A 27,451-nucleotide genomic window follows, 5' to 3' on the forward strand; every position below is an offset into this window, starting at 1 on the left:
GCACTCCCCATCCGTGGCCTCACAAAGTCACGGGATCTCTTAGTTAACCTCCTCCTGGCCCTGGCTAAAACGGCCATCTATAAAACCAGAGAGAGGAGGTTGGCTGATGGAGTTTCCTCTGACTGTGGGGCCGTTTTCCGATCCTCGATCCGTTCACGTATCCGGGCGAAGTTCCTCTGGGTGGCGTCCACTGACTCCCTTGATGCTTTTGAGGAGCGGTGGGTGCTGTCCGAGGCTCTCTGCTCGGTGTCCCCATCCGGCTCCCTTTATTTTGACCCTTTGATTGGGGGGAGAGAGTAAGGGGCCCCAGCCCCAGCCATTGTTGCTGCGGACACCACCACCTTAGAGGGGTCCTTTCACACGTGGGTGCACGTGCCCCCCCCCCGGGTTGTCCACCCCACAGCCTGCCCCTTTTGTTGGGTGCTTTCAGAGGAGGGAATGGTTGGTGACACTTGGGCGTGGCACCAGGTAACTCGAGGGGGTGGAAGACCACAAGAGTCGAGGAAGCCCCCCGCTCTGGGCCCAAGCAAGCTTGAACACTTCCCTCCCCTGAAGCTAATGAGAAAACAATTGTTATTGGTTGCTGTGTTACAAAACAAAACAGCATATGCAATGTGTAAGTGTGTTATGCAAATGAAAAAAACACCTTTTTTTGCTTCAAAAAAAAAAATTTACTCTTATAGACATCTGGCCCGACCCTGTCACAATTGGTATAAATGCTTAATGCCAGGAGAGCTATTCCTGTGCAGGAAAAATCAACTCCTAACCAACAGAGCTATACCGGTGCAAAACTTGTGTGTAGACAAGGTCCAAAGTAAGAAGGCCCTCAAACACTGTTCAGGTCTTTTTTTGTCCACAGTAAAAAAAACAAGAAAGGACATAAACCCAATTTTTAAAATATCGCTGTAGGTTACTTTCTAAAAAGTGACCTGCAATGTTTCAACATAAGAGCGGCAATGTTTCAAAATAAGCCTTTCCACCCACCCCAAATGCTTGGATTCCAAGCTGACCTAAAGTCCATTTTTATATTGGGTAACAGCAGGACCCCAAATCCAGACTCCCCCAGAGTATGGATCTGAATCTGTCCCTCATCTTGCCATCTCTGTTTGAAATACACTATTTAACATACCGGATCAGTGAGTGAGAAACGAAGGGGCAGACTTTAAAATGACCAAAAATATTTGAAAACACAAAGTGTTAAGCCCTTGTGACCAGAGATGCCCGTATCACAAGAAGTTTCTCCTTTGCTTTACCTGCCTAACTGTATGACTACAACCCCGTTCTCTGAGTGCCCCCGTAACAGTCAGATACTGCTCCCCCCTTCCACGGCTTGAAGAGACTTTGTTGTCATCACCTCCACGTGGGGGACCCAGGACCCTGACCTCAGATGCAGAAGGGACGTGAGGGCAGGCGGTTTTCCACATTTTTTGGTAAAGAAAGTATTTGTAACTTTTCTGCGTGCCCTTCATAGGCTGTACCAGCTGAGGGCATGGCCCGTACCCTGTAAGTAACTTGATTCAAAACCATGTAAGAGTGCTTTGCTCCCCACACAGGAAAAGGGGGAACCAGCGCTGGTTTATCTAGGACTTTGTATCCTGTTTGTGTTCCACAAGGAGTCTCTGCAATTCCCTCCCCGAACATTCTCACCTATTCCCATTAACTTTGCTTTCCATGGCCAGAAGGGACCCTACTGACCACCACATAGCACAGGCCAGAGAACTGCTCCCAGACATCCCTGCTTTGAGTTCAACAATTGCACTAGTGCTGGACTTTTATAAAAGACCCCAAGGGATTGCAGATTTCTCACATCCCTTGGGAAGCTGTTCCAATGGTTAATTACCCTCCCGGATAAAAACTTACATCTGTTTTCCACTTTGAATTTTGTTGAATCTACTCCCAGCCACTTTGGAATGGTGCTGCCACCTACTGCTAAAAAACAGGAATGCGCCACATAAAGCAATTCAATGGAACGTGTTTGCAATGAAGATAAAGACACTGCCCTCAGAGGGCTTTTACACACATTAACTGCCCCTGAGGAATCATAGAATCATAGAATATCAGGGTTGGAAGGGACCCCAGAAGGTCATCTAGTCCAACCCCCTGCTCGAAGCAGGACCAATTCCCAGTTAAATCATCCCAGCCAGGGCTTTGTCAAGCCTGACCTTAAAAACCTCTAAGGAAGGAGATTCTACCACCTCCCTAGGTAACGCATTCCAGTGTTTCACCACCCTCTTAGTGAAAAAGTTTTTCCTAATATCCAATCTAAACCTCCCCCACTGCAACTTGAGACCATTACTCCTCGTTCTGTCATCTGCTACCATTGAGAATAGTCTAGAGCCATCCTCCTTGGAACCCCCTTTCAGGTAGTTGAAAGCAGCTATCAAATCCCCCCTCATTCTTCTCTTCTGCAGGCTAAACAATCCCAGCTCCCTCAGCCTCTCCTCATAACTCATGTGTTCCAGATCCCTAATCATTTTTGTTGCCCTTCGCTGGACTCTCCAATTTATCCACATCCTTCTTGTAGTGTGGGGCCCAAAACTGGACACAGTACTCCAGATGAGGCCTCACCAGTGTCGAATAGAGGGGAATGATCACGTCCCTCGATCTGCTCGCTATGCTCCTACTTATACATCCCAAAATGCCATTGGCCTTCTTGGCAACAAGGGCACACTGCTGACTCATATCCAGCTTCTCGTCCACTGTCACCCCTAGGTCCTTTTCCGCAGAACTGCTGCCTAGCCATTCGGTCCCTAGTCTGTAGCTGTGCATTGGGTTCTTCCGTCCTAAGTGCAGGACCCTGCACTTATCCTTATTGAACCTCATCAGATTTCTTTTGGCCCAATCCTCCAATTTGTCTAGGTCCTTCTGTATCCTATCCCTCCCCTCCAGTGTATCTACCACTCCTCCCAGTTTAGTATCATCCGCAAATTTGCTGAGAGTGCAATCCACACCATCCTCCAGATCATTTATGAAGATATTGAACAAAACCGGCCCCAGGACCGACCCTTGGGGCACTCCACTTGATACCGGCTGCCAACTAGACATGGAGCCATTGATCACTACCTGTTGAGCCCGACAATCTAGCCAGCTTTCTACCCACCTTATAGTGCATTCATCCAGCCCATACTTCCTTAACTTGCTGACAAGAATACTGTTGCCATTTAGTAGTGATCTGAACCGGTTAGCAGTTGATGGCTAATCAGAGGACTAAGTGAATGTAGTGAGTGGCAACCCAGTTCTTAGTGGGCAAATGTCACAAACCCACCACCACAATGAGCGCTATTTGTCACTCCTGCGGGGGCTGTTGGTAGAGAAACTAGGGGCTGAATGGAGTATGAAGGCCAAGCTGCCCTATCAGCCCTTCTCTTTGGGATTCAGGGATGGGGCAGGATGGCATTGCTACTGCCCATTCAGCTCCAAGGCTGTTGGTCCAGGACCTTTCATCAGCACTACAGTCAACTCAAAAGCTCTGGGCACCTTGCTGAACTATGTGAAGAAAGGTATCTCATAACTGGTAAGGTCAGTTCCATATTCCTGTCAGTGCTATTTACCCCAAATAGCCAGGAGAGCCAGAAAAACAATTCCAAAGGTAGGGGAGAAAATGCATACCAGTGAGAGACTTCACAAGCTCAGTCGTTTTAGCTTATCAAAAAGAAGAGCGAGTGATGACTTGATTATGCTGTATAAGTACCATGTGGAGAGCCAATACCAGGTTATCAAAGGACTATTTTAATCTAGCAGAGAACAGTATAAGAAAAACCAATGGCTGGAAGCTGAAGCCAGACAAATTCAAATGATAAATAAGGCACAACTTTTTAAGAGTGAGGATGATTAACCACTGGAATAGACTACCAGGGGAAGTGGTGGGTTCTCAAGCTCTTGAAGTCTTCAGATCAAGACTGGATGCCTTTCTGCAAGAGATGATTTAGTCAAATACAGGTTCTTGGTCTCAAACAGTGAGTAACTTGACAGAATTCTATAATCTGTGAAATACAGGAAGTCAGAGTAGATGGTCCAATGGTCCCTTCTGGCCTTAAGGGCTATGAAATGTTGAGACGCCGGCGTTAGCGCTATTAGTAAGCACACTATACTTGTAACGTGAGTGTAGTTTTGAGCACTGTCAATATATTTTCAATATCCGGATCTATTTCAGAAAGACTCCATTGTAACTAACAGCTAGGATGTGGGTATGACTAGAAGGCAAGAATGCAGCTGGATCAGTAAATAGAACACACAAAGATAGGCTCCAATTGCTAGACTGACCAGCAGAAATCTCCCAGAAACAGGGTCATCCACACCTTTAAAAACCAGGGGGCTTGGTGCTAGCTAGCCCTACTGGATTGTCAGGCCTAGCTGGGAAGGGCTCAGATGTTTTATCCAAGGGTCTAAGAGATGTCAGATGGAGCAGGCTGCAGGAAGGTGGTTAGCTCCTATGGCAGGCCCTGGAGAAGAGACACCAGGGGAGAGGCCTCTGAGTCCCTGCAGCCTGCTTTATTTGTGAGGGGTTTTTGTTGTTGTAGAAGATTAAAACTGTGCCCTGATGGACGGGCTGGCCATCCTGTGGGCATAGTGTGACTCATCCCTAAGCTGGGGAGACAGGCCAGCAGCCCTTCAAGTGGTGGAGAACACGAGCACGTGACTGACCTCCAGAACTCAGGGGAAATTGAGGCAGCAGAAGAGAAAACAAAAGCAGCTATGGAAAAGACTGCTGCAGAAGTGACAGCTGAGCCGGGGCAGGGGAGAGGGAAACGTCTGGTGGGGTCCCCCTTTGTGTTTTTTTTTTTTCCCTAATGTGAAAGGGAAAAGATGGAGGATGTTCTCTGCCCAATGGAGGTGGTACAGCAGCACCAACAGGAACACCAGAATCAAAGCCCCAGGCAATTCTCCCAGAGGGCCAGCAACAGAAGCGGTTTCTGATGCACTTTGGAAGTGGGCTCCAGAGAGTCTTGTTGAGCCTAGACAGGGAAGCTCAGGTAGGCCTGGCCCTGGGTTGGTGAAGTTGGGTCTAGAAAGTGACCCTGAGGCTTTCCTCGCTATCTTTGAGCAAATGGCCAGTGCTTCTGACTGGAAAGAGTTGACTTGGGTGGCCAGGTTGGCCCCTTTTCTGATGGGATAGGCCCAGGCAGCATAATGAGCCTTGAGCAACAAGCAATCTGGCTCGTGTCCTGAAAAACCCCCCAGCCATTTTAGACAGGCTGGGACTGACTCTGGAGGCGTATTGTCACCTGTCCCTGCTTGAGACATTTCCATGGGGAGCGCATCCATGTCTAGTAGCCCAGCAGCTGCGGGACCTCACTACCCGTCAGTTGTGTCCTGATGTGCTCTGTAGAGAGAACCATGGACCAGGTGGTTCTGGAACAATTTTTGCAGATCCTGTCTGTGGGAGCCCAAAGCTGGGTAAAGCATTTTTGGCCATTGTGTGTGGATGAAGTGGTGGAGAGAGCAGAGGCCTACAAAGGCGAAGGCAGCTGAGCAGCATGCTAGATTGGAAGTGTCAGAATAGGCCCAACCTGGGGAGGCTGGGGCAAATGCTCAATGGGAGAGGGTCCGGGGTAGCCCTAGATGTAGGGTTCAGAAGGGTTACCTCTCTCCTCCCCCAGTCAGCCTCACAATCTAGGGGAAATTCCCCTTGGGGTGACTGGGAATTCCTGGTAAGAGGTTACCAATATGGAAAACCTGGACATGGTGGGAGAATGCCCATTAATGGAGTGAAACTACGTGGAGTGCTATTTCAGCCAAGGGGGGAGGCAGGGAACCCCTGCTCATTTTCTCCCCTGAGTGTATGTGAGGCTTGTCAGACCACCTTAGAGGAAGGACCACTCCTAGTGGGCTGGTGGGACAGGTATTCAAGCCGTGCCCTTCTGATGACTGGGAAGTGGGCGATGGCTCTGAGAAATGTGGGGCCCTGTGAATGAAGAGGAACAATCCCTTGGACAGAGAGTCAAAGAGGGGCGAATAGTGTGTGAATGGAACTGGGTGAGCTCTAGGCACCTGGAGTGAGGCAGGAGAGGAGAGGTGTTCTGTCCTGGACCAGGATACGGGGGAGGGATTGGACCCAAGGGCCATATACAGTGGGTCTAGCGAGCATCCTGAGGATTCTAGTGGCCAATAGGAGGCAGACACGACCTGATCCACACAGAAGTGTCAGCTTTCCAAGGGACTCCACTATTAGCAGCACACGGTCTAGGGCAGCTCTGATTTTCTTCCAGAAGAAGGCATGGGTACATATACACATTCTCTAGTTCAGTTGTTCTCAACCTGCATGGCTGAATGGGGATAATGGGTCCTTCTTCTTGGCTGAGCAGGTTCTGACTTCCAGCCCATTGCTCTAACCTCTAGACAGCAGCTGGAACTACTGAAAGCATGAAATACAAAATGGGCCAAATACTTCGCTAGTGTACATTGCCAATTTTTACCAGCTGAGTATCTGGCCCAAAATGTCCATGTGTGAGAGAGAAGGTATTTATGACACAACTTAAATTAGATGAGAGTCTGTTAATCACACTTCAAGCTGTTCATAAATTGTATCTTAATGCTGTGTGGACACTCCAAGGCAGAACTATTAATGCAATGTTATATTTACATGCTGTAGACTTGGCTTATTGTTAGAGTGGGATGCAACTAAAAAAAAATGGATGGGCATTTTTTCAAAGCAATAGAGATACAGCGGAGCTCATAATTTCTAATAAGATTCACTCTAGAAAAACGGCCTTCCACAAGTCTTTATTATATCACGGGATAGTATTTTAAACTGTGACCTGTAACTTGAAGCAGAAGGAACTGGATAAAAGGCTAAATTCTGATCTCAGTTTCTCCGCTGTAAATTCAGTAATTCCATTGAAGTCAGCATTGATTAACACTGTTATGAGATCAGAATTTGTCCCGTTGTCACAGAAATGCTTGTTCTCTGCAGTCAGACCTATGTGAAAAAGGCTCTAACTTATAGCTTTGCCTTCATTGATTCTCCTTAGATTCTGGGTTGGTGAATGGGTGGTGAAAATGAGATTTTAAAAGTCTATTTGCTGGAAACTGAAGTTTTTCAAAGAATGTTTTTCTGGAATCCCAGGGCAGTCCCTGTAGGAAATCATCTGAAAGGCACTTGGCATAACTGCATTTAGAGTCAGCATTTGTTAGGTCTGATTCTGATCCCTTGGTGACATAAATCAAGAGCAACTGAAAAAAGGACAAAATAAAGAATTGGGGTTTTTATCCCTGTCTCCTTAAGTCATGGGAGTGGAGTTAGTGATTTCTTTCATCTTGTTTATTCATCTTGATATTATGGAAAACCCAGTGTTTGGCTATGATGGAAAACTTATGGAAAAAACAGGCACTGAGGAAAACTCTCCTGAAACTCTATGTACACCACAAGCAGAGGTGGATTTAAATCAAGGCTCCCCGTGCTGATCCCTTTGTGATGGGAGGTCAGCTCAGTGAAGATGGGCTGATTTCCAGCACTAAATATGGCCTGTAGATGGAGCCAGTTACTAGATGCAGCAGTGAGATGCGTCCCTCATAGCAAATTAGAATTTTTTTGTGCTTGTTGCTTTTAACCTATTAAGCACTTACATACCACTGTAACAGGTGGCTTTAAAATACCTTGGATAATCTTTCCTATCTGCTTTTTCCACATTCTTCAGTGGCCTGTAATTGTTATCTAGAGATCCCCAGTGCTTCAAACAGCTAAGGCTGAACCTAACCCATGATATTGACATATGTGCCTTACTCTGGCATGGAGCCTCACTAGTGTTTCAGGAAAGATTATTTTTATCATATGAATTGTCCTGAATTATTTAGTCAGGACAAACGTGCGCTCTGAGATCTTATCTGCTCAGGTACCATGTTGGCCTCGTGTGAGGCTTATGACATGCCCACAGGACATTCAGTTGTACAGCTGACCATCTAGCATTGGTTATGTGTAATTCAGTCATTATATGTTGTTTCCAGGGATCCGCTGCTAATGTTTTCAAACCTGGAAACTTCTGTGACATGTTGTGAAGATCATTCCCGGCTCTCGAAGCTTTAATGTCCAAGTATAAAGATGCCACGTGGAGGCTCGGCTCATAGAACACATAAAGAACTGTGACTGAGATCTTTTCTCTTAAAGACTGCATAATTTTTCATCAGCTGGGTTGCCGGTGTGTATCCTTATTACAGTGTGGAGGCAACTATGGCAGAAGAGGTATTTTGTTCCATGCTTCCTCGTCAAGATCACAGCGGCTCTGCCTCCAGAGAGGGTGGAATAACTCTAATCTTATGCTTGGGGTTCTCCTTCTGTCCAGACATGGCAGTGCTGTGCTGATGTAACCTTTAGGTGGGCTAGAGTTCATTCACTGCCCTTCTCCAATGCCTAAAAAACTACAACTCCCATAGAAAAGGAGCTGGAGACCCAGAGTTCAGGCTCTAAGGATTTTCAGCAAGGATTGCACAGGGTCAACCTCCTCACATTCAAGTCTGAAAAGGAACTAAAGAAATGAATTTAATTAAATAACTTTATAAAATCTTATGATAAAGAAACAAATAATCTAATTTTTACAGCATGACATGGCTATTTTATAATCCACAGACATGATCTTCAGATTTTAATTTTTCTTTATTTATGTATAACTGAACAGTTCAGTCCCCACAGAAACACAGTGCGAAGAAACTGAAAGTTCCCAAAACCTTAGGTTTAGTTCATCTAAATCTCAGTTAGAGTGTTTGATCACCAAATCTATACAGTTTGCAGTCTAAAACATCTTCCCTCCATTTGCTTGCAGGAATCTTCAGTTGGAATCCATGCAGACTCTTCCTCTGCTGAAATCACTGCTAGCCAGTCAGCTAACTGATTAACCAACCACTCAGTTAAGGGTATAGATTTAAAGAAAACCCTGTTACAAGAAAATACAAAACTGAGAATAGCAAAATATAAATGAAGCTGTTGCTGGCACCCAGCGCCGAGAGGCTGAACAACAGCTTGAGTGGTTCGTTACCCGGTGTGCTACACCCAATAATCACAACGGGGTGGAGAAGCAGAAAAGTTTATTTGCAGCTGCAAAAAGGTACAGGGAGAATAAAATCTCAAATCCTGCACAACAGAGCAGGAAGTTACACAGGCTTTTATACATCCTTTTTCCCAGCATACTTATCCAATAGCAAGCTGCCCCAAGTATCCATATAGCCAGCCAATCCAGTTCCCAGCTAGTTCCCTGATTCTCTGTATCATTTGTTAAACTATACATAAAGCTGCTTTATTCAGCATTGTTCTTCCATATCTCCCCTGTTTGGCCTTGCTTAGTTTCAGGCAGTCTGACTCTGCAACATACTGTTGCAGATTCTCAGCATAACTGCTGTGTGTGCCTCCAGGCGGGGGGGCCAAGGACACTTGGGCCTAGCACACAGAGCTGCTGCGAGTGCCTCCAGGCGGGAGGGGGAGGGGCAAGGACACAGGGGCCTAGTGCGAGGGGGCTTCATCGACACTCGTGGTCTTCCATCCCCTCGAGTTACCTAGTGGCCATGCCCCAGTGTTCCCAACAACTCTTTCCCCATTACTGTACTACATTTACAGAAAAGTTGGTGAATTGCACTAGTTGAGACAATTTAACTAGAGAACGGTTTGGCTAAAATCAAAACAACATTCAAAGCATACAATTAAAATAGAAGAAGTTATTTTTCCCTTCCAGTTTCCCTTTGCTATAATTAATATTGCCCAGGCTTCCCTCTTAGAGGGTTAGCAATATCCCTAACCTGCTGCAAAATGCTTCAGAGTTAGGGACAACAGCTTGCTGCCTGCTCCTGGGCTCAGCTTCTCCCAACTCAGCCAGGGCACATGGCCCCCTGAAAGGCAGCTGTCCTGACCACTTGCCCTCCTGGAGTCTGACCCCAGCAACAGGGAACCTATTGGAGCAGACCCAAAACTACCACACCCAATTCCAGAAGCTTCTGGCTGTGGAGTGCTAAATCTGCCTAGCAACAATGACCCAGACACAGCTGACTTAGGGTTACCGTATTTGAACATTCAAAATAGAGGACACTCCACATTGGGGTGCTGTCGGTCCCGCCCATAGTCCACCCACGCTCCTCCCATGCTCCGCCCCCACTCTGCCCCAGGTCCTGCCCCCTCCCCACTCGGCCCTGCCACCGCCCCCCTCCTCACCCCCTGGCCCTCCTCAGTCCCCCACCCACCGCTCGCCTCCTCCCACCTGCCACTCACCACCTCACTCCCCTGCCAGAAACCCCCATGCCCGCCCTGAGAACCCCCTCCTGCCACTGGCTCGCTGCCCACCCACCCACCCGCCGCTGGCTCCCTTGCTGCTCGCCTCTTCACCACCACCCCCAACTCGCCTACTGACCCCTCCTGCTGCAGGTCCCTCGGCTCCTAGGATCAGGGGCAGCCGAGGGGTCTCCACGTGCTGCGCCCGCCACAAGTGCGAGCTCCGTGGCTCCCATTGGCCGGGAAAAGCGCCAATGGGAGCTGCCGGAGCCGCAGGGCGGGGCTTGCAGGCGCTGGCAGTGCACAGAGAGCCCTGCCCCCCCCCAACCCGACCCGACCCTAAGAGCCAGAGGGACCTGCTGGCGGGCAAGGTGGGGAGTCCCGGCGCTGCTTATCTGGGGCGGCTCCCGGGAAGCATCCGGCAGGTCCCTCTGGCTCCGAGGGTCGGGGCTTGCAGGCACCAGGAATGGGCAGAGAGCCACCCGACCCTACCCTAGGAGCCAGAGGGACCTGCCGGATGCTTCCCAGGAGCTGCCCCAGGTTAGCCGCGCTGGGACTCCCCACCTCGCCCCCGGGCAGGTCCCTCTGGCTGTTAGGGTCGGGTCGGGTCCGGGGGTGGGCGGAGGGCTCTCTGCGCACTCCCGGCACCTGCAAGCCCCGCTCCGCGGCTCCGGCAGCTCCCATCTAGGGTTACCATATGTCCCTATTTTCCCGGACTTTTTTAGATATTTAAAAATTCCTCCCAGACAGCGATTTAAGAACTACAAAGCTGGACATATCCGGGAAAATATGGACGTATAGTAACCTTAAACTCACTCCTATCTCCCCCAAATGGGTCTCTTAAACAGATATCTCCCTATTAGGCACATGGGTTACACTGAGTTCACTCTACCATACAGCAGCGCTTCCTGCTAGTGAGAGGGTGCCCTGGACTCACAAGAGGCTGATCAGCATGGCCAAGAGCAACAGAAAGGCCTATTGGGTTTTGGTTCCTCACTAACTCTTAAATAAGCAGGCGTGAGGTCCTGCTTTCTTTCCTGCACTTACCCAGTTATTTTTTCAGGGGCGTAGGGGGTCAACGGATCCACTTGTTCCAAAATTCCAATTCATCCACATGACCAGGTGCAGGGACATTAACTAGTCCCCAGTGAATAAGAGGCTAACTCCAGTTTACCTCCGTTTGTGCAGATGAAGAAAGGGACTGAGTGACTGCTGGGAAGGTCAAGTTGTGAATAGGGGTCATGGACCTGACTGTGACACATCCCCTTTGATATTATCCTGCCTGGCTGCATAGAGTTAAAGGCTGTTAGAGGAAATGAAACCATGCCCAAGAGAAGACACCTGGGGTTAACAACTTCAAGGGAGTTAAGATAGCAATAGCTGGGCCATGAAGTGGGAAGATGGGCAGCTGGGTGGCCAAGGCTCAAAGCCTAGAGAGCAAAAAGACCACAAACAATTAAAAGGACTCCCTGGAACAAGGAGAATGTGGGGAGCAAGGGGGGTCAAGGGGCCATGGAACTCCCACTTTTGCAAGTGGACAGGCCAGGCCCCCTGTCCCTCCTTCCCCCCGAGGCCCCATCCCCTGGCCAGGCCAGAAGCTGGAGCCCAACCCAGGTAAGAGTGGCCCGGGGAGCCTGGGCAGCTGCAGGGGAGCTGTGGACCCTCTACCTGGCTGGGGAAGGGACCAGAGCAGCCCCCGGCCCATGTCCCTGCCCCTGGGATTCCTGCTCAGGGCAGATGGAGGGTCCATGGCTCCCAACAGCTGCCTGGGCAGCTCTTACTATGGCCTGGCTCTGGCTTTTCAGCCCCTGAGGCCTGGTGCCAGGCCAGGCCAGAAGTCGGGTCAGGGTAAGAACCACGCAGGCAGCGGTGGGAAGCCACAGACCCTCACCTGCCAAGGGCGGGTACACAGGCTGGGGGCTGCTCTTAGGGAATCATAGAATATCAGGGTTGGAAGGGACCTCAGGAGATCATCTAGTCCAACCCCCTGCTCAAAGCAGGCACAATCCCCAATTTTTTTTTTTTTTTTTTTTTGCCCCAGATCCCTAAATGGCCCCCTCAAGGATTGAACTCACAACCGTGGGTTTAGCAGGCCAGTGCTCAAACCACTGAGCTATCCCCTTTCCTTGGGTCCCCCCACTCCGGGCAGGTGGAGGGGCCCGGGCTCCCTGGCCCAGGCCTGGCTTTCTGGCTTGGCCAGGGGGTGGGGCCTCGGGGGGAAGAGGAGGGGCAGGTGTGGGGCCTTGTACCCCCCGCTCCCACACACACACTTTTAGGAAGAATCCGTTGCCCCAGGGCGGGGAGTCACGGGCGAGCTGTGCTTGAACTAGTCCACTGAAAATAGCGGTGTAGCTGGGGTAGCCTGAGTAGAAACCCACCTGGATCCCGTGGGTACGTTCTTGGGGGCTAACCTCAGCTGCGACCTGTGCTACCCTGGCTAAGCTGCTCTATTTAGCACGCTCACTCATGTGCACGCTAGCACATGTCTACCCACACTGGGAACCATGCTCCCAGCTGCAGCACAGATGTCAATAAAGATTGATTAGAAATGGAGAAAGTACAGAGAAAGGCAACAAAAATGATGAGGGGTATGGAACAGCTTCCACATGAGGAGGGATTAAAAAGACTGGGACTGTTCAGCATGGAAAAGAGATGACGAAGGGGGGATATGCTAGAGGTCTATAAAATCGTGATTGGTATTGGAGAAAGTGCATAAGGAAGTGTTATTTATCCCTTCACATAACACAGGAATCAGAGGTCACTCAATGAAATTAACAAGCGCTGCATTTAAAACAAAGGAAAGGAAGTACGTCTTCAGACAACGCATAGTCAATCTGTGGAACTCACTGCCAGATGACGATATGAAGGCCAAAAGTATAATTGGGTTCAAAAAAGAATTAGGTAAGTTCATGGAGGTCTGGTCCATCAATGGCTATTAGCCAGGGTGGGTAGGGTTGCAAAACCATGCTCTGAAGGGTACCTAGCCTCTGTTTGCCAGAAGCTGGGAATGGGCGATGGGATGGATCATTGATGATTACCTGTTCTGTTCATTCCCTCTGGGGCACCTGGCATTGGCCACTGGGCTAGATGGACCATTGGTCTGACCCAGTGTGGCCGTTCTGATGTACCCTGACACAGAGAGAGAGAGAAACTGGAGGGTCACTTTAGTCAGCTGCTGTCCCAGGCTCCCCAAGGAAAAGGGCTTACAGGTGCCGAACATCGTTGGGCCTATCAGGTAAAGGAGGTTGGGAAGCAGGAGGGCTGCAGTGCAGAGCTCCAGGCAGGGTGGTAGGACCGTGTGGTTCCACCCACACAGGGGTGAAGGTAGCGAAACCTTTCCCCAAAGGGGTGCACACAGGAGGGACAAAAAGGGGGCTGAGGCGCAACTTGTTCTGTAACCGTGACATTGCTTCTCCCACTTCCTGAGGGCGTCAACTTGCTTGTGACCTGCCAGCCATTGTGGGCCAGACCCTGCCACTGTGACCGTGCTTATTCTGCTGAGTCATTCCACCAGCTCCGCTGAGCAGGGGTTGGGATGTTGCCAAACGCCTTTCCTTTTTCAGGAAAAAACAGAGGACTGCATGGTGCTGCCCATCCCTGTGTTTGTATGTGGTCTACCCAGGCTGTGAGCTTCTGGAGGCTGGGAGGGTGTCTGTGAAGTGCCCACAGCAAAACTGATGTGGTGTCCCTCCCATTGTCAGGAAAGTTGATCCCGTGTTCCTCTCCAGTTCTTCTGCTTCACAAAGAGATCCTAGGCTCAGCAGAAGCCTCCTCCTTTCCCACAGCTGGGCTCTGTGGTTGTGTGATGGGAGGCGAGCAATTCTGTAATGAGTTTTCCCATGCCTGGGCGTGGTACTGTCAATGGAAGAGAGCTATTCTGCTCCCTTGGTAGTATCTCCCCAGTCCCCCATGAATGGAGGGAATTCTGGCAGTGCTTTAAAATCTGGATCTCAATTCTGTGGGTTTGGCACATGTATTTTAAACATCTCTGAGTTCAGGACATTAGAATCTTGGGGGTGGCTTGGCTCATTGCAGAGCTAGCTGGAAAATCCTTATTTGGATAGAGAGCCTGCCCCTCGTGAAAACATCTAATCCCCACAGTCCAGCAGTGCTTGGATCTGATTTGGATTTGGGCCCATCCCTCCATTAAGGATTTTTATTTTGGGCTCAGACTGATTTCTGTGAGTGTAGTTTCCTGACTATTTCTGGATGAAATAACAGTCTGGTGGTCTATTGCAGATGCCCACCACGCCATCACCCTTGTTGCTTTCGCCTCTAAACTTAACCCAAACATAAGCGCCGACTCCGTGGGTGCTCTGGGGCTGGAGCACCCAAGGGGAAAAATTGGTGGATGCTCTGCACCCACCGGCAGTGCCCCCAGCCCCACTCCCCCCGGCTCACCTCCTCCTCCACTCTGCCTCTGCCTCCTCCCCTGAGCATGCCGCGGCCCCGCTTCTCCCCCTCACTCCCAGCTGTGTCGCGGCGGCAAGCGCTGGGAGGGAGGGGGGAGGAAGGGGAACGCGGCGCGCTCCGGGAAGAGGGGGACTGGGTTGGGGATTTGGGGAAGGGGTCCAACAGGGGCCGGGAGGGGGCGGAGTTGGGGGCGGGGACTTTGGGGAAGGGGTGGGGATGGGGATGGGCAGGGGCGGAGTCAGGGCGGAGGCGAGCACCACCGGCACCTGGAAAAGTTGGCGCCTATGAACCCGAAGACTCTCAACAGGCTTTTCTCCAGTTTCATACTGGAGCTCTGCGCAGTCATATTGCTCCCTTACACACAATGCAACTCCTCCACCTTTCCTCCACTGCCTGTCCTTCCTGAACAGTTTATACCCATCCATGACAGTGCTCCAGTCATGTGAGTTACCCCCCCCCCCAAGTCTCTGTTATTCCAGTCATATTATAGGTTGTTACAAGGAGGAGGGAGAAAAATTGTTCTTCTTAACCCCTGAGGATAGGACAAGAAGCAATGGGCTTAAATTGCAGCAAGGACAGTTTAGCTTGGACATTAGGGAAAATCTTCTTAACTGTCAGAGTGGTTAAGCACTGGAATAAATTGCCTAGGGAGGCTGAGGAATCTCCATCATTGGGGATTTTTAAGAGCAGGTTGGACGAACACCTGCCAGGGATGGTCTAGATAATACTTAGTCCTGCCTTGAATGCAGGGGATTGGACTAGATGACCTCTCGAGGTCCCTGTCAGTTCTATGATTCTGTAGTTCCTTGACTGTGCCAGGACTTCCAATTCTTCCTGCTTGTTTCCCAGGCTTCTTGCGTTCGTATACAGGCACCTAAGATAACTAACCGATTGCCCTACTTTCTCTGTATGAATCAGGAGGCCTCCTCTGTTGCACCCTCCTCCTTGTGTTTCTTCCCAGTATCCCACTTCCCCACTTACCTCTGGGCTTAGGTCACCACCCCCGGCCAACCTAGTATAAAGCCCTCCTCACTGGGTTAGCAAGCCTGCCTGCGAAGATGCTCTTCCCTCTCTTTGTTAGATGGATTCCATCTCTTCCTAGCAATCCTTCTTCCTGGAACAATATCCCATGGTCGAAGATCCAAAGCCCTCTCTCCGACACCACCTGCGTAACCACACATTTACCTCCACAATTTGATGGTCCCTATCTGGGCCTTATCCTTCAACAGGGAGGATGGACAAGAACACGACTTGTGCCTCAAACTCTTTTATCCTTCTTCCCAGAGCCACGTAGTCTGCAGTGACCACTCAAGGTCATTCTTGGCAGTATCACTGGTGCCCACGTGGAGAAGTAGGAAGGGATAGCGGCCCAAGGCCTTGATCAGTCTCGGCAGACACTCCGTCACATCCTGAATTTTAGCTCCAGGCAAGCAGCACACTTCTCAACTGAATCCAGCTGGAATAGCCAAGATAAGTAGAAAAATATAATTACCCAATTAGAATTTAGCAAGGCTGTGACCTGCGGGATGTTTACACTGTACGCGAAGTTGTGATTTTAGCATGGGTAAGTAAACCCTGGATTTCAGGGTATTAGAAGCTCCCCTGGGTCTCAGTGGGCTGCAGCACTGTTTCCTTCCTTGGCCTCTGGCACGTTTCCTGTCCCTGACTGTCTGTTACCCTTTCATGCAAAGTAGCGCCTACCATCTGCCCTGGATGCCCAGGATCAGCGCTGACCCCCTGCAATGCCCCAGTTACTTATACACCAGAACTCAACCCTAAAGGTGAGACTCCTCTGGTTACAGTTTGACTCTCTCAGGGGCGTGCGGCTGTTGTGAAGCAACATGACCTCCCTCCTTAGCTCAGAATCTGACATACAAGCTGTTACATGGAGAGTGGTCTCTCCCTCATAGAGCCCTGCTTTTGTGACCTAGCTGTCTCCTGCCTCACCCTTCCTCTTCCTGTCCTGCTCAGTGCTCCTCCTGTTCTTGTGTAATTGGCTATTGAAATCTCCCTCTCCCTCGGCTTCCCTTGTTTTGTCTCTTGGAGAAATTTCCACGGCTCCTTCCTTCTCCCTCCTTTCAGAGGAGTCACCTAAACTGGTTTTCTCAGGACTCTTCCACACTGTATGCTGTTGGATTGTGAAACTCCCTGCCACAGGATGCTGCTGTAGCTGAGAACTTAGCCAGATTCAAAGAGGGACTGGATGTTTATGTGGATAACAAGACCTGTATGAGAGTAAATGATAAAGAAGCGGGTTTGGAAGGAATATTAAACCTCAAGTTCCAGGGTTTAAGGTGATTTCTAGCTATTATGATTTAGGATGAGACATTCATGTGGGTGGATGATCCCAAACATGGGTTCCTCTCACTTTCTTTCTCCTCTCACTTTTTCTTCAGAGATAAGACACTGGGCTAGATGAATCCAAGGTTCGATACGATCTGGCAGTCCCAGTTTTGAAAGCGCTCCCGTCACTAATGTGCAGTTATAATGAGAGCACCTAGGCTAGACAAAATATTGTAAAGCAGACACAGGCAGGGAATGATATTCATTCCTTCTGCTCTGAGACAGATACGTCACTGAGTCCTAAACCCCCCTCAGGTTATCTGTCTGGTGTGTACCTGCCATAGGACCTGTCCACAAGGGTGGATCCACATACATGTTAGGTACTCATGACACAGCAGTTTTCATAAATCAGCCTGACAACATCAACCAGACTGTATAAGTTGTACAGACATAGCCCGAATTCACCACATCCTGTAAAAAGTGACTGTGACATTAGGCCCCATATTCTTCATAGAAATATGTTTATGATATGAAATGGCATAATGAAGACGCATTTGATGCAAGATGGGTCATGTGAGGTATCATTGGAAAGGTTTTGATTTACTGAATGTGATTATCCAATTTGTGTGCATGTATCATTTCTGTATCTGAAGTCAGAAATATAGACTATATAATCATTACAATGGTGTTTTCACCTGGGGAAAGCCCACCAGACAGCAGGCAAACAGCCTAGATGGGCCATTAGAAAGGACAATAGGACTTTGCAAAGACTAATCTCCCCCTCAATCTTCTTTTTACAGACTAAACAAACCCAATTATTTCAATCGTCCCTCATACGTCATGTTTTCGAGACCTTTAATCAGTTTATATCTTAGGTTCTGTCTACACTTAAAATGCTACAGCAGCACAGCTGAAGTGCTTCAGTGTAGACACTTAGGGCATGGCTACACTTGCAGATGTAGAGCGCTTTGAGTTAAACCAGCCTTTGTAGAGCGCATAGGGAAAGCGCTGCAGTCTGTCCACACTGACAGCTTCAAGTGCACTGGCGTGGCCACATTTGCAGCACTTGCAGCGGCATTGGGAGCGGTGCATTATGGGCATCTATCCCAGCATGCAAGTGACTGCAACGTGCTTTTCAAATGGGGGTGGGGTGGGGTTGAGTGTGACAGGGAGTGTGTTGTGTGTATGTGGGGGGAGAGAGAGTGGGGTTTTGGGGGGGCTGAGAGCATGTCAGCATGCTGTCTTGTAAGTTCAGACAGCAGCAGACTTCCCCTTCCTCCGCCTCTCTCTCTCACACAGTAATGGTTGCTTTGTCTCGGAGCAGATAAGAATACCAGCTGTCAGAAACAGAGCTTTGAAAGGGCATATCTGCATTCCTGCAGCGATTCCAAAACAATGACAAAAGTGGCCACTTGATTTAATGGGATTATGGGACGTTTCTGGAGGCTGATCAGAGCGCAGTAATGCAACACCTCGTTCACACTGACACCGGAGCATTGCAGCGGGGGTGCAGCAAACGTTATTCCACTTGCCGAGGTGGAGTACCAGGAGCGCTCTAGCCGTGGAGTCAGAGCACTCGACATGCCTTGCCAGTGTGGACGGGTAGTGAGCTAGGGCACCCGGGGCTGCTTTAATGCACTCTAACTTGCAAGTGTAGCCAAGCCCTTTCTACAGTGACAGGAGGGTTTCTCTTGAAACTGTAAGTAATCCACCTCTTTGAGAAGCAGTAGAATTCTTCCATCAACCTAGTTCTGTCTACACCAGGGGTTAAATTGGCTTAGCTAAGGCTTTGTCTACACAACCCAGCTTTTCAGCGACACGGCCATGTTGCTAGAAGTTGGGCAATGTAACTGCCATTTGTCGGCACTTTTGCCAACAAAATACTTCCCCCCCCCTACGAGTGGGGTTCATGTCGTCGACAGGAGAGTGAACCGTTTACACTGCCACTTGCTGCAGCAAAACTTGTGTCTTTCGGGGGATTCTTTTTAAAGCAACCGTGAACAACAAAAGTTTTGTTGTTCAGTTGGCAGTGTAAACAAAGCCTAAGTCTCTGAAGGGTGTGGATTTTTCACACTCCTGAGAGACGGAGCTATGCCAATGTAACTTTTCAGAGTAGCCCAGCCCTTCGTTTGCAGTTGTTTTCTTTAATAAACTCTTCTGTTTAATATGGGCTGTGATTCCCTGTCATGACGGGCACTGTGTAATTCCTAACTCGTAATGCACGGAGAAGATTGCTGATACTAAACAGCTCTTAAGTCGACCAAAAAAAAAAAAAAAAAGGGCAGAACAACATTCAAGAGCTGGGAATTGAAGTAATCACACCTGGAAATGAGATGCATGTTTTCAACAATCAGAGTAATTAATCTCTGGAACAGCTTCACAAGAGATGCGATAAATTCTCCATCATTGGGAGTCTTTAAATCAAGATTGGACGTCTTTCTGTAAGAGAGTCCGTTGTTCAGCCACAAGTTTCATGGGTTCGTTGCAGAAAGCACTGGGCGGAGATCCATTACTTGCATTACGCAGGAGGTCAGACTGATGAGCGTAATGGTCACATCTATGAATCTTTCTCTGCGCTGGTTGGGGGGCAGAAATTTCATTGCTCATCCAAGAGGTGCTTCTAACAAGATGCTTTCCTTGCTGCAGTTTTCCGGCATTTGAATGTAATGCTCTTGCTCTTTTTTGGTCTGGTGGCTTTGGTGGAGAAAGCAATTAATCCATTATCTTTGCCATGAGTGATGCATCATCACCTGGAATGACCTTGCCTAGCACTTAGTTTTCTTAAACATCTATTCTTGACCGGAAATAATTCAGAATCAGGCAAATGACAAGCTCTAGGGAGGGAGTCATTTAAATTATCAGCAATAAATACATAAATCCCTCTGCCTCAGTATATCTGAGTGCCTGCTTAAATAAATCAAGTGACTAGGGAACTGGGCTGCTACCTTTATAGGCAGAATAAAATAAATTCTGTACTTCCCCTGTTCTATAGCCTCCATCACCATAATTTTGGAGCACCTCACCATCTCCAATGGATTTATCCTCGCAACACCTTGGGAAGGTAGGGCAGTGCTATTATCCCCATTGTATGGGGAACTAAGGCACAGAGGCTCAGTGACTTGCCCAAGGTCACACAGGAAGTTTACAACAGAGCAGGGAATTGAACCCAGATTTCCCAGGTCCCAGCCTAGTGCCCTAACCACTGGACCATCCCACCTCTTATTGATGTTCTATGGGGTTCTATTGAGGCAAATAGCCCAGTGAGCTTCAGAAGTATTTTTAACAGTGAGGATGATTAACCATTGGAACAAACTACCAAGGGAAATGGTGGATTCTCAATCTCTTGACGTCTTCTGATCAGAACTGGATGTCTTTCTGAAAGATGTGCTTTATTTCTTGGCCTGTGAAATGCCGACTGCCAAGACTGGAAAATCTGATAGTTCCCTCTGGCCTTAAAATCTACTAATGAAGACCAAATACTTGCGGCTGAATCATAGAATCATAGAATATCAAGGTTGGAAGGGACCTCAGGAGGTCATCTAGTCCAACCTCCTGCTCAAAGCAGGACCAATCCCCAACTAAATCATCCCAGCCAGGGCTTTGTCAAGCCTGACCTTAAAAACTTCTAAGGAAGGAGATTCCACCACCTCCCTAGGTAACGCATTCCAGTGCAGAATTCACCCCGTGCAGAAGGCCCTACTTTGAGAACTTAAATGGTGCACAGGTCTTGTGTTGGCCCTCTGCATGGGCAAATTTGATGACACATGAAGGCTAGAATAGCTACATAATTGCTAAGTGTTAGTATTATTTACTGGGTGTGTGGTTTTTGAGATGCGGACAGATGTCCACTGGGACCGGCTGGAAAAAGCAAACATGCTTAATCTTTACCTTAGCGGGATGCCAAAAAGGGCTGGAGATTTATATGGATAATAAAACCAGCCAGAGAGACAATAGCAAGGGTTTAAACAAAACCAAAATACAAAACCAATTGGGCAGGATTTTCACAAGTGGCTGGTGAGTTTGGGTGCTCTGCTTGAGATTCCTTAAAGGGGCTTGATTTACAGAAAGAGCAGGGCTCTTGCCCTCAGAAAACCAGGCCCCTTTAAGGTGTGTGAAGTAGCATCAAGATACCCAAGATCACTAATCAGTCTTAGTCTTGTCCCAAGAGTTTTGGAAGACTATCAACCCATCAGGCATAAACCAACCTATAACTAATGTGGCGTAAGAAGAAACATGCCTTGTGCATACAAGTGACAGAATGAACTGTCACTGGGTGTTAAAAAACCCACAACCAAGGCCCAGATTCTCAAAATAATAATAATAATAATAAATTAATTAATTGATTTCAATAGACATTAGGAGTCCCAATACCTTTCAGGATCGGGTCCCAAGTACATCGAGAAGCAGTTGTAGTAGTGGACTACCCCAGGAAATCAGGAGTAGGGTATGGTTCAGTTGGCTGTCATTAACCACCAATGCTTGCAAAGGTTGCTGGGAGTGGGAGGGGTCTGGAACCTACATGTGGCCAGGTCTACACTAGAAACTTACATCGGTATAACGACGTCACTCGGGGCCCCTGAGCGACACAGTTATACCGACCCATCCCTCGGTATAGACAGTGTAACATCGGCGGGAGAGCTTCTCCCATCAGCATAGCTACCTCCTCTCGAGGACGTGGATTAACTACGCCGACGGGAGAACCTCTCGCGTCAACGTAGTAGCGTCTTCTCCGAAGCCCTACAGTGGCACCATTGCAGTGTTTTAAGTGTGACCTGCCCCAAGAAAGTCCCATCTTACGCTGCCAAGCTCCCTGGGCCGGTGAGGATCCTCTGGTTCACAATGGATTAGTCCATAGCTAACACTGCAGGGTACTGGCACCTCCATCTGTAGCCTCTGGTGCTGTCCCTGTCAGAGACGGGCTATCCGACGAGGTGGTCCCTTAACCTGATCCAGAATGCCAATTCCTATGGCAGTGCAGGGCCTGATTTTCCTGTCACACCAGTGTCGTTCAGAAATAACTCTCCTAAGCCAATGGAGTGACACAGCTCTCAGACAGCTGTGAGGAGACTCAGGCCTTTGGGGCTATTGCTATGACTCCAGAGCCAACAGGGACAGCAAATATTTATTCAGGGAAGGAAGAAGAAACCTGGTTCCTTGATTCTTTAAACTCCCTGAAATAACAGTGAAACGCCCTTGTATTTGCTGAATGAATCACTTGCTTACTACCACCCCTCTGCCTTATCTCATGTTTGGGCTTAACTCTGGTTTTTCCCTATTACTACAATTAACCCCTTTTATGGATTAGCGTTTAAGTGATCATATCTCTTCCCCTTTCCCTACTGAACAGCATCCCATCATCTTCACTTGGCCTCTTTGTAGGCACATTTGTACATTGCTCCGGAGCGACAGGACGTCACAATAATTTTCATTTACATGTTATTTGTATTGTCGTAGTGCCTAGGAGTCCCTTTCATGGACCTTTCAGGTTCCCAATGCACTAGGTGCTGTACAAACTACTCTTGGGGGAATTCTGTGCCACTGCGTGGGCACAGAATTCAGGTCCCTCCACAGATTTCTTTGCTTCCCTGCAGAAAATGACAGGGAAGCAAAGGGAAGCTGCAAGAGCCATCATGCACCCACGTGGTTTCCGGGGACCAGAGCAGTGGGGCTGGGGATGCCCACGGGTATAGTTTGGGGGGGGCATTGCCCCCCCCCATTCCAGCACCCCGGGCATGTGCCTATTTTCAAGCAGGGGAGATGTCTTATTGTCTTGGATGGGGCTGTTGTGTTGAATAGGGGCCTGAGTGCAGTTCCTGCTTTAAGATTGCTGGAGTAGGCTTCAGGGAGGCGCCAGCGGCTTTTCTCAGCCGGAAGCTCGTCCTTCTCAGCGGGCTATTCCTCTGAAAAGGAAAAAGGCTAAAAACAAATGACTTGAAATTTCAGAACAAAACCTCAGACGTGTGTGTATATCATTTTTATTTATTTGGTTTGCTGGTGGGGGACAGGGGGGACAGGGTGATGGAGGATCGTAGACTCTTCTTTACTTTCCAAACCATTTCTACAGTGGGCTAGTTTCCCATGAAAAGAGATGGACGCTCCATTGCTTGCCATCTTTAAAACTAGAGTGGACAAGACAAGATCAAGACTAAATCCCACTTCCACTTAACTCAACGGCAAAACTTCCATCGAGTCCTGGGTTGCTGATGTGCTGCACAGTATGTCTCCTTGGAACAGAAAGATCTCGGTTCTCTCCTCACCGTCATTGCAAAGATTTCACGTTGGATACCTCCTGAGGTAATAATCTCCATTAACTGTTAGCAGCACAGGACCCACGACATAGAGGAAACGATCTGATTTTATCCAGCAGAGGGCAGTGATAGCCTGTTCATCACAGTATGCCATTTGGAACAATCCTGCTCTGGCAGAGATCTAATCTCATGCACTTATAATTGTCTTACTGATGCTTTATTATAATAATTCATCATTAATAAAATAATTAATGGCTCTTATACAGGGCTGTTCATCAGCAGATCTCAAAGCACTAAGGGAGGGCGGTATCATTATCTCCATTTTATGGATGGGGAAACTGAGGCACAGAGCAGCAAAGCAACTTGCCCAAGGTCAGTGGCGGAGCTGGAAATAGAACCCAGACCTCATGAGTCACAGTCCAGTGCTCTATCCTCTAGGCTTCACTGCCACGCATATAATGCTATTCATTGGGCTACTTTTTGTAGATGTCCTAAAAGGGGTTCGTTTTCTGTTTCTCATTTCTCTGATCATTATGGTGGTAGCTGGAATCCATTTAGTACAGCTACCTGGGCTAGAAACTCCAGTCTAAGGCTCTGCCTTACAGCTAATGAAGCGGGAACCAGTGTCTGGCAAGAGGGTTGTGTGGGCAGAGTTGCCACCTGTTCCAGATGTTCTGGGATTGTCCCACAAGCACTAGTTGTGGCATTCATGGGGTGTCACGATCAATTTCAGGACCTGGATTCATCAGCCCAGTGTTGTTATGTGCTGCCATAAAGGGTGGGAATGTTGTTGCCTCGGTAATGCTGTTCAAACTGCCCAGGGAGCGGCAGTGCATCACTACTAACAGCAGATCAGGCAGCCTGCTCTCCAGCAGTCCTGGATGTTATTCATAAAGAAAGACCACAGACTTGATTCATGACATCTGTTTGTTACCTCCCCTTGTTCCTGATATCTTGGACAAAACACCCCTATTCGTTATTCCATCAGACCATCTTATCTTGTCCTAGATTGGGATGTATCTGTGCTGGAATATATGTACGTAAATATCTATCACCTAGTAGACTAGAGGCAACTTTGCCAAGTTCCTGTACTGAACAGTGAACTTATAAGCATTTGCTTTAATATGTGGCCTGACGTGGGTTCAAAGCCTCTCGTTCAGGCCTCAGATTTTGCACCAGGCCCCGTACTCCAGGCTCTGTCTACTATACCCTTTACAACGGTTGCAGCCTTACAAGATAGTATTAGCTCTTCTCTATTCTGTGGTGAGTGGGTGTGTTCTGATGGGTTGTATTCATTATCCCCCGCCATTGCGGTAGATTTGGGTTCTTGGGCTGTCCATTTTCACATCAGCTGTGCACGGCTGGTCTGGCTGTGCAAACATCCTGACACGACAGGCGAGTTTGTTAGCACTGGTTCATTTGCAAACACTTTGTCCGAGGAAGGTTGGTCTGGTGGCTAATACACTGGGCTGGGATCAATTTCTGTCTCTGCCACCCCTCACTGTTGGACTTTCTACAAGTCATTTAGTCTCTCTATGTCAGTTCCCCAGCTCTAAAATTGGGGTGATAATCTTTCCTTCCTCCCACCCTTTGTACGGCTTGTCTGTTTAGATTGTAAACTCTGGGGGCAGGGAGTGGCACATGCTATCTGTTTATACAGCACAAAGCCAGCTGGAACCTGCAGTTGCTCCCATTATACCAATGCAAAAATAACTTTCCACTGCCAGTGAATCCCTGATGGGAATTTGCAGCTGGATCCCGAGTTACTCCCCTTCTTGTATGATCCTGGTTTTATATGAGATTTTGGGTTTCCCTCTTCTGTGTATCCTGCAGAGATCATCCTGTGTTCCCTCCTGGATATGCTTTTCATAGAAATGTAGGGCTGCAAGGAACCTCAAGAAGTCAACAAGTCCAGCCCCCTGTGCTGAGGTAGGACCAAGTAAACCTAGACCATCCCTGACAGATGTTTGTCCAACCTGTTCTTAAAAACCTCCAATGATGGGTATTCCACAGCCTCCATTGGAATCCTATTCCAGAGCTTAACTACCCTGAGAGTTAGAAAGTTTTCCCTAATATCTATCCTAAATCTCCCTTGCTGCAGATTAAGCTCATTACTTTTTGTCCTACTTTCAGTGGCCATGGAGAACAATTGATCCCTGTCCTCTGTGTAACAGCCCTTCACAGATTTGAAGACTGTTATGAGATCCTCTCAGTCTCCTTTTCTCAAGACAAAACGTACCCAGGTTTTTAAGTTTTCCTCATAGGCCAGGTTTTCTAAACCTTTTATCATTTTGTGTTGCTTTCCTTAGGACGCTCTCCAATTTATCCACATCTTTTCTAAACTGTGATGCCCAGGATTGTACACAGTTCTCCAGCTGAGGCCTCCCCCATGCCAAGCATAGAAGAATCATAGAATCAGAGAAGATTAGGGTTGGAAGAGACCTCGGGGTCATTGAGTCCAACCCCCTGCTCAAAGCAGGACCAACATCAACTAAATCATCCCAGCCAGGGCTTTGTCAAGCCGGGCCTTAAAAACCTCAAAGGATGGAGATTCCACCACCTCCCTAGGTAACCAATTCCAATGCTTCACCGCCTTCCTAGTGAAATAGTGTTTCCTACTATCCAACCTAGACCTCCCCCACTGCAACTTAAGACCATTGCTCCTTGTTCTGTCACCTGCCACCACTGAGAACAGCCTAGCTCCATGCTCTTTGGAACCCCCCCTTCAGGTAGTTGAAGGCTGCTATCATATCCCCCCCCCGCCCCCGTCTCTTCTACAGACTAAATAAGCCCAGTTCCCTCAGCCTCTCCTCGTAAGTCTTGTGCCCCAGCCCGCTAATAATTTTTGTTGCCCTCCGCTGGATTCTCTCCAATTTGTCCACATCCTTTCTGTAGTGGGGGGCCCAAAACTGGACGCAATACTCCAGATGTGGCCTCACCATTGCTGAATAGAGGGGAATAATCACTTCCCTGGATTTGTTGGCAATGCTCCTACTAATGCAGCCCAATATGCTGTTGGCCTTCTTGGCAAGAAGGGCAAACTGTTGACTTTTATCCAGATTCTCGTCCACTGTAATCCCCAGGTCCTTTTCTGCAGAATTGCTGCTTAGCCAGTTGGTCCCCAGCAGTGCATGGGATTCTTCCATGCTAAGTGCAGGACTCTGCACTTGTCCTTGTTGGACCTCATCAGATTTCTTTTGGCCCAATCCTCCAATTTGTCTAGGTGACCCTATCCATACCCTCCAGTGTATCTACCTCTCTCCCCATCTTAGTGTCATCTGCAAACTTGCTGAGGGTGCAATCCATCCCATCATCCAGATCTTTAATGAAGATGTTGAACAACACCGGCCCCCAGGACAGATCTCTTGATATCGGCTTGATACCAGCTGCCAACTAGACATCGAGCCGTTGATCACTACGCATTGAGCATGATGATCTAGCCAGCTTTCTATCCACCTTATAATCCGTTCATCCAATCCATACTTTTTTTAAGTTGCTGGCAAGAATACTGTGGGAGACCATATCAAAAGGTTTGGTAAAGTCAAGATATATCCTGTCCACTGCTTTCCCCATATCCACAGAGCCATTTATCTAATCATAGAAGGCAATTAGGTTAGTCAGGCATGACTTGCTCTTGGTGAATTCATGTTGACTGTTCCTGATCACCTTCCTCTCCTCCAAGCACTTCAAAATGGATTCTTTGAGGACTTCTCCATTATTTTTCTAGGGACTGAGGTAGGCTGACCTGTCTGTAGCTCCCTGGATTCTCCTTCTTCCCTTTTTTAAAGATGGGCACTATATTTGCCTTTCTCCAATCATCCGGGACCTCCCCCAATTGCCATGAGTTTTCAAAGATAATGGCCAATGGATCTACAATCACATCAGCCAACTCCCTCTGCACCCTCAGATGCATTAGATCTGGCCCCATGGACTGGTGCATGTCCAGTTTTTCTAAATAGTCCTTAACCTGGTCTTTCACCACTAAGGGCTGCTCACCTATTCCCCCATGCTGTATTGCCTAGTGCAGCAGTCTGGGAGCTGACCTTGTCTGTGAAGACCAAGGCAAAAAAAATCATTGAGTACTTCAGCTTTTGCCACATCATCTGTCACTATGTTGCCTCCCCCATTCAGTAAGGGTCCCATGCTTTCCCTGACATTCTTCTTGTTGCTAACATACCTGTAGAAACCCTTCTTGTTGCCCTTCACATCCCTTGCTAGCTGCAACTCCAGTTGTGTTTTGACTTTCCTGATTACACCCCTTCATGCTCGAGCAATATTTATTTTTATACTCCTCCCTAGTCATCTTTCCAAGTTTCCA

General features: G+C 48.3%; 1 protein-coding gene and 1 long non-coding RNA gene across 2 annotated transcripts in view; one reads left to right on the top strand and one right to left on the bottom strand.

Moving 5' to 3' along the window:
- ACER3 (alkaline ceramidase 3) overlaps nt 1-8,429 on the top strand; it is a 100,671-nt gene extending 92,242 nt beyond the window's left edge. Inside the window, exon 10 of the mRNA XM_084631484.1 lies at nt 7,945-8,429. Within this exon, the coding sequence (XP_084487610.1) occupies nt 7,945-8,023 (79 nt within the window). The 3' untranslated portion in view covers nt 8,024-8,429. The remainder of the gene's footprint in view (nt 1-7,944) is intronic.
- A 572-nt stretch (nt 8,430-9,001) lies between these two features.
- LOC311514513 lies at nt 9,002-9,516 on the bottom strand. Its single transcript, XR_014709896.1, has 2 exons — nt 9,394-9,516; nt 9,002-9,336 (listed from the first exon to the last, which is right to left on the bottom strand). It is a non-coding gene; the product is annotated as an uncharacterized lncRNA (long non-coding RNA).
- Between the last annotated feature and the right edge of the window lie 17,935 nt (nt 9,517-27,451).

The sequence above is a fragment of the Lepidochelys olivacea genome, assembly GCF_965140295.1.
Source record: "Lepidochelys olivacea isolate rLepOli2 genome assembly, chromosome: 1".
Taxonomy (NCBI): Eukaryota; Metazoa; Chordata; order Testudines; family Cheloniidae; genus Lepidochelys; species Lepidochelys olivacea.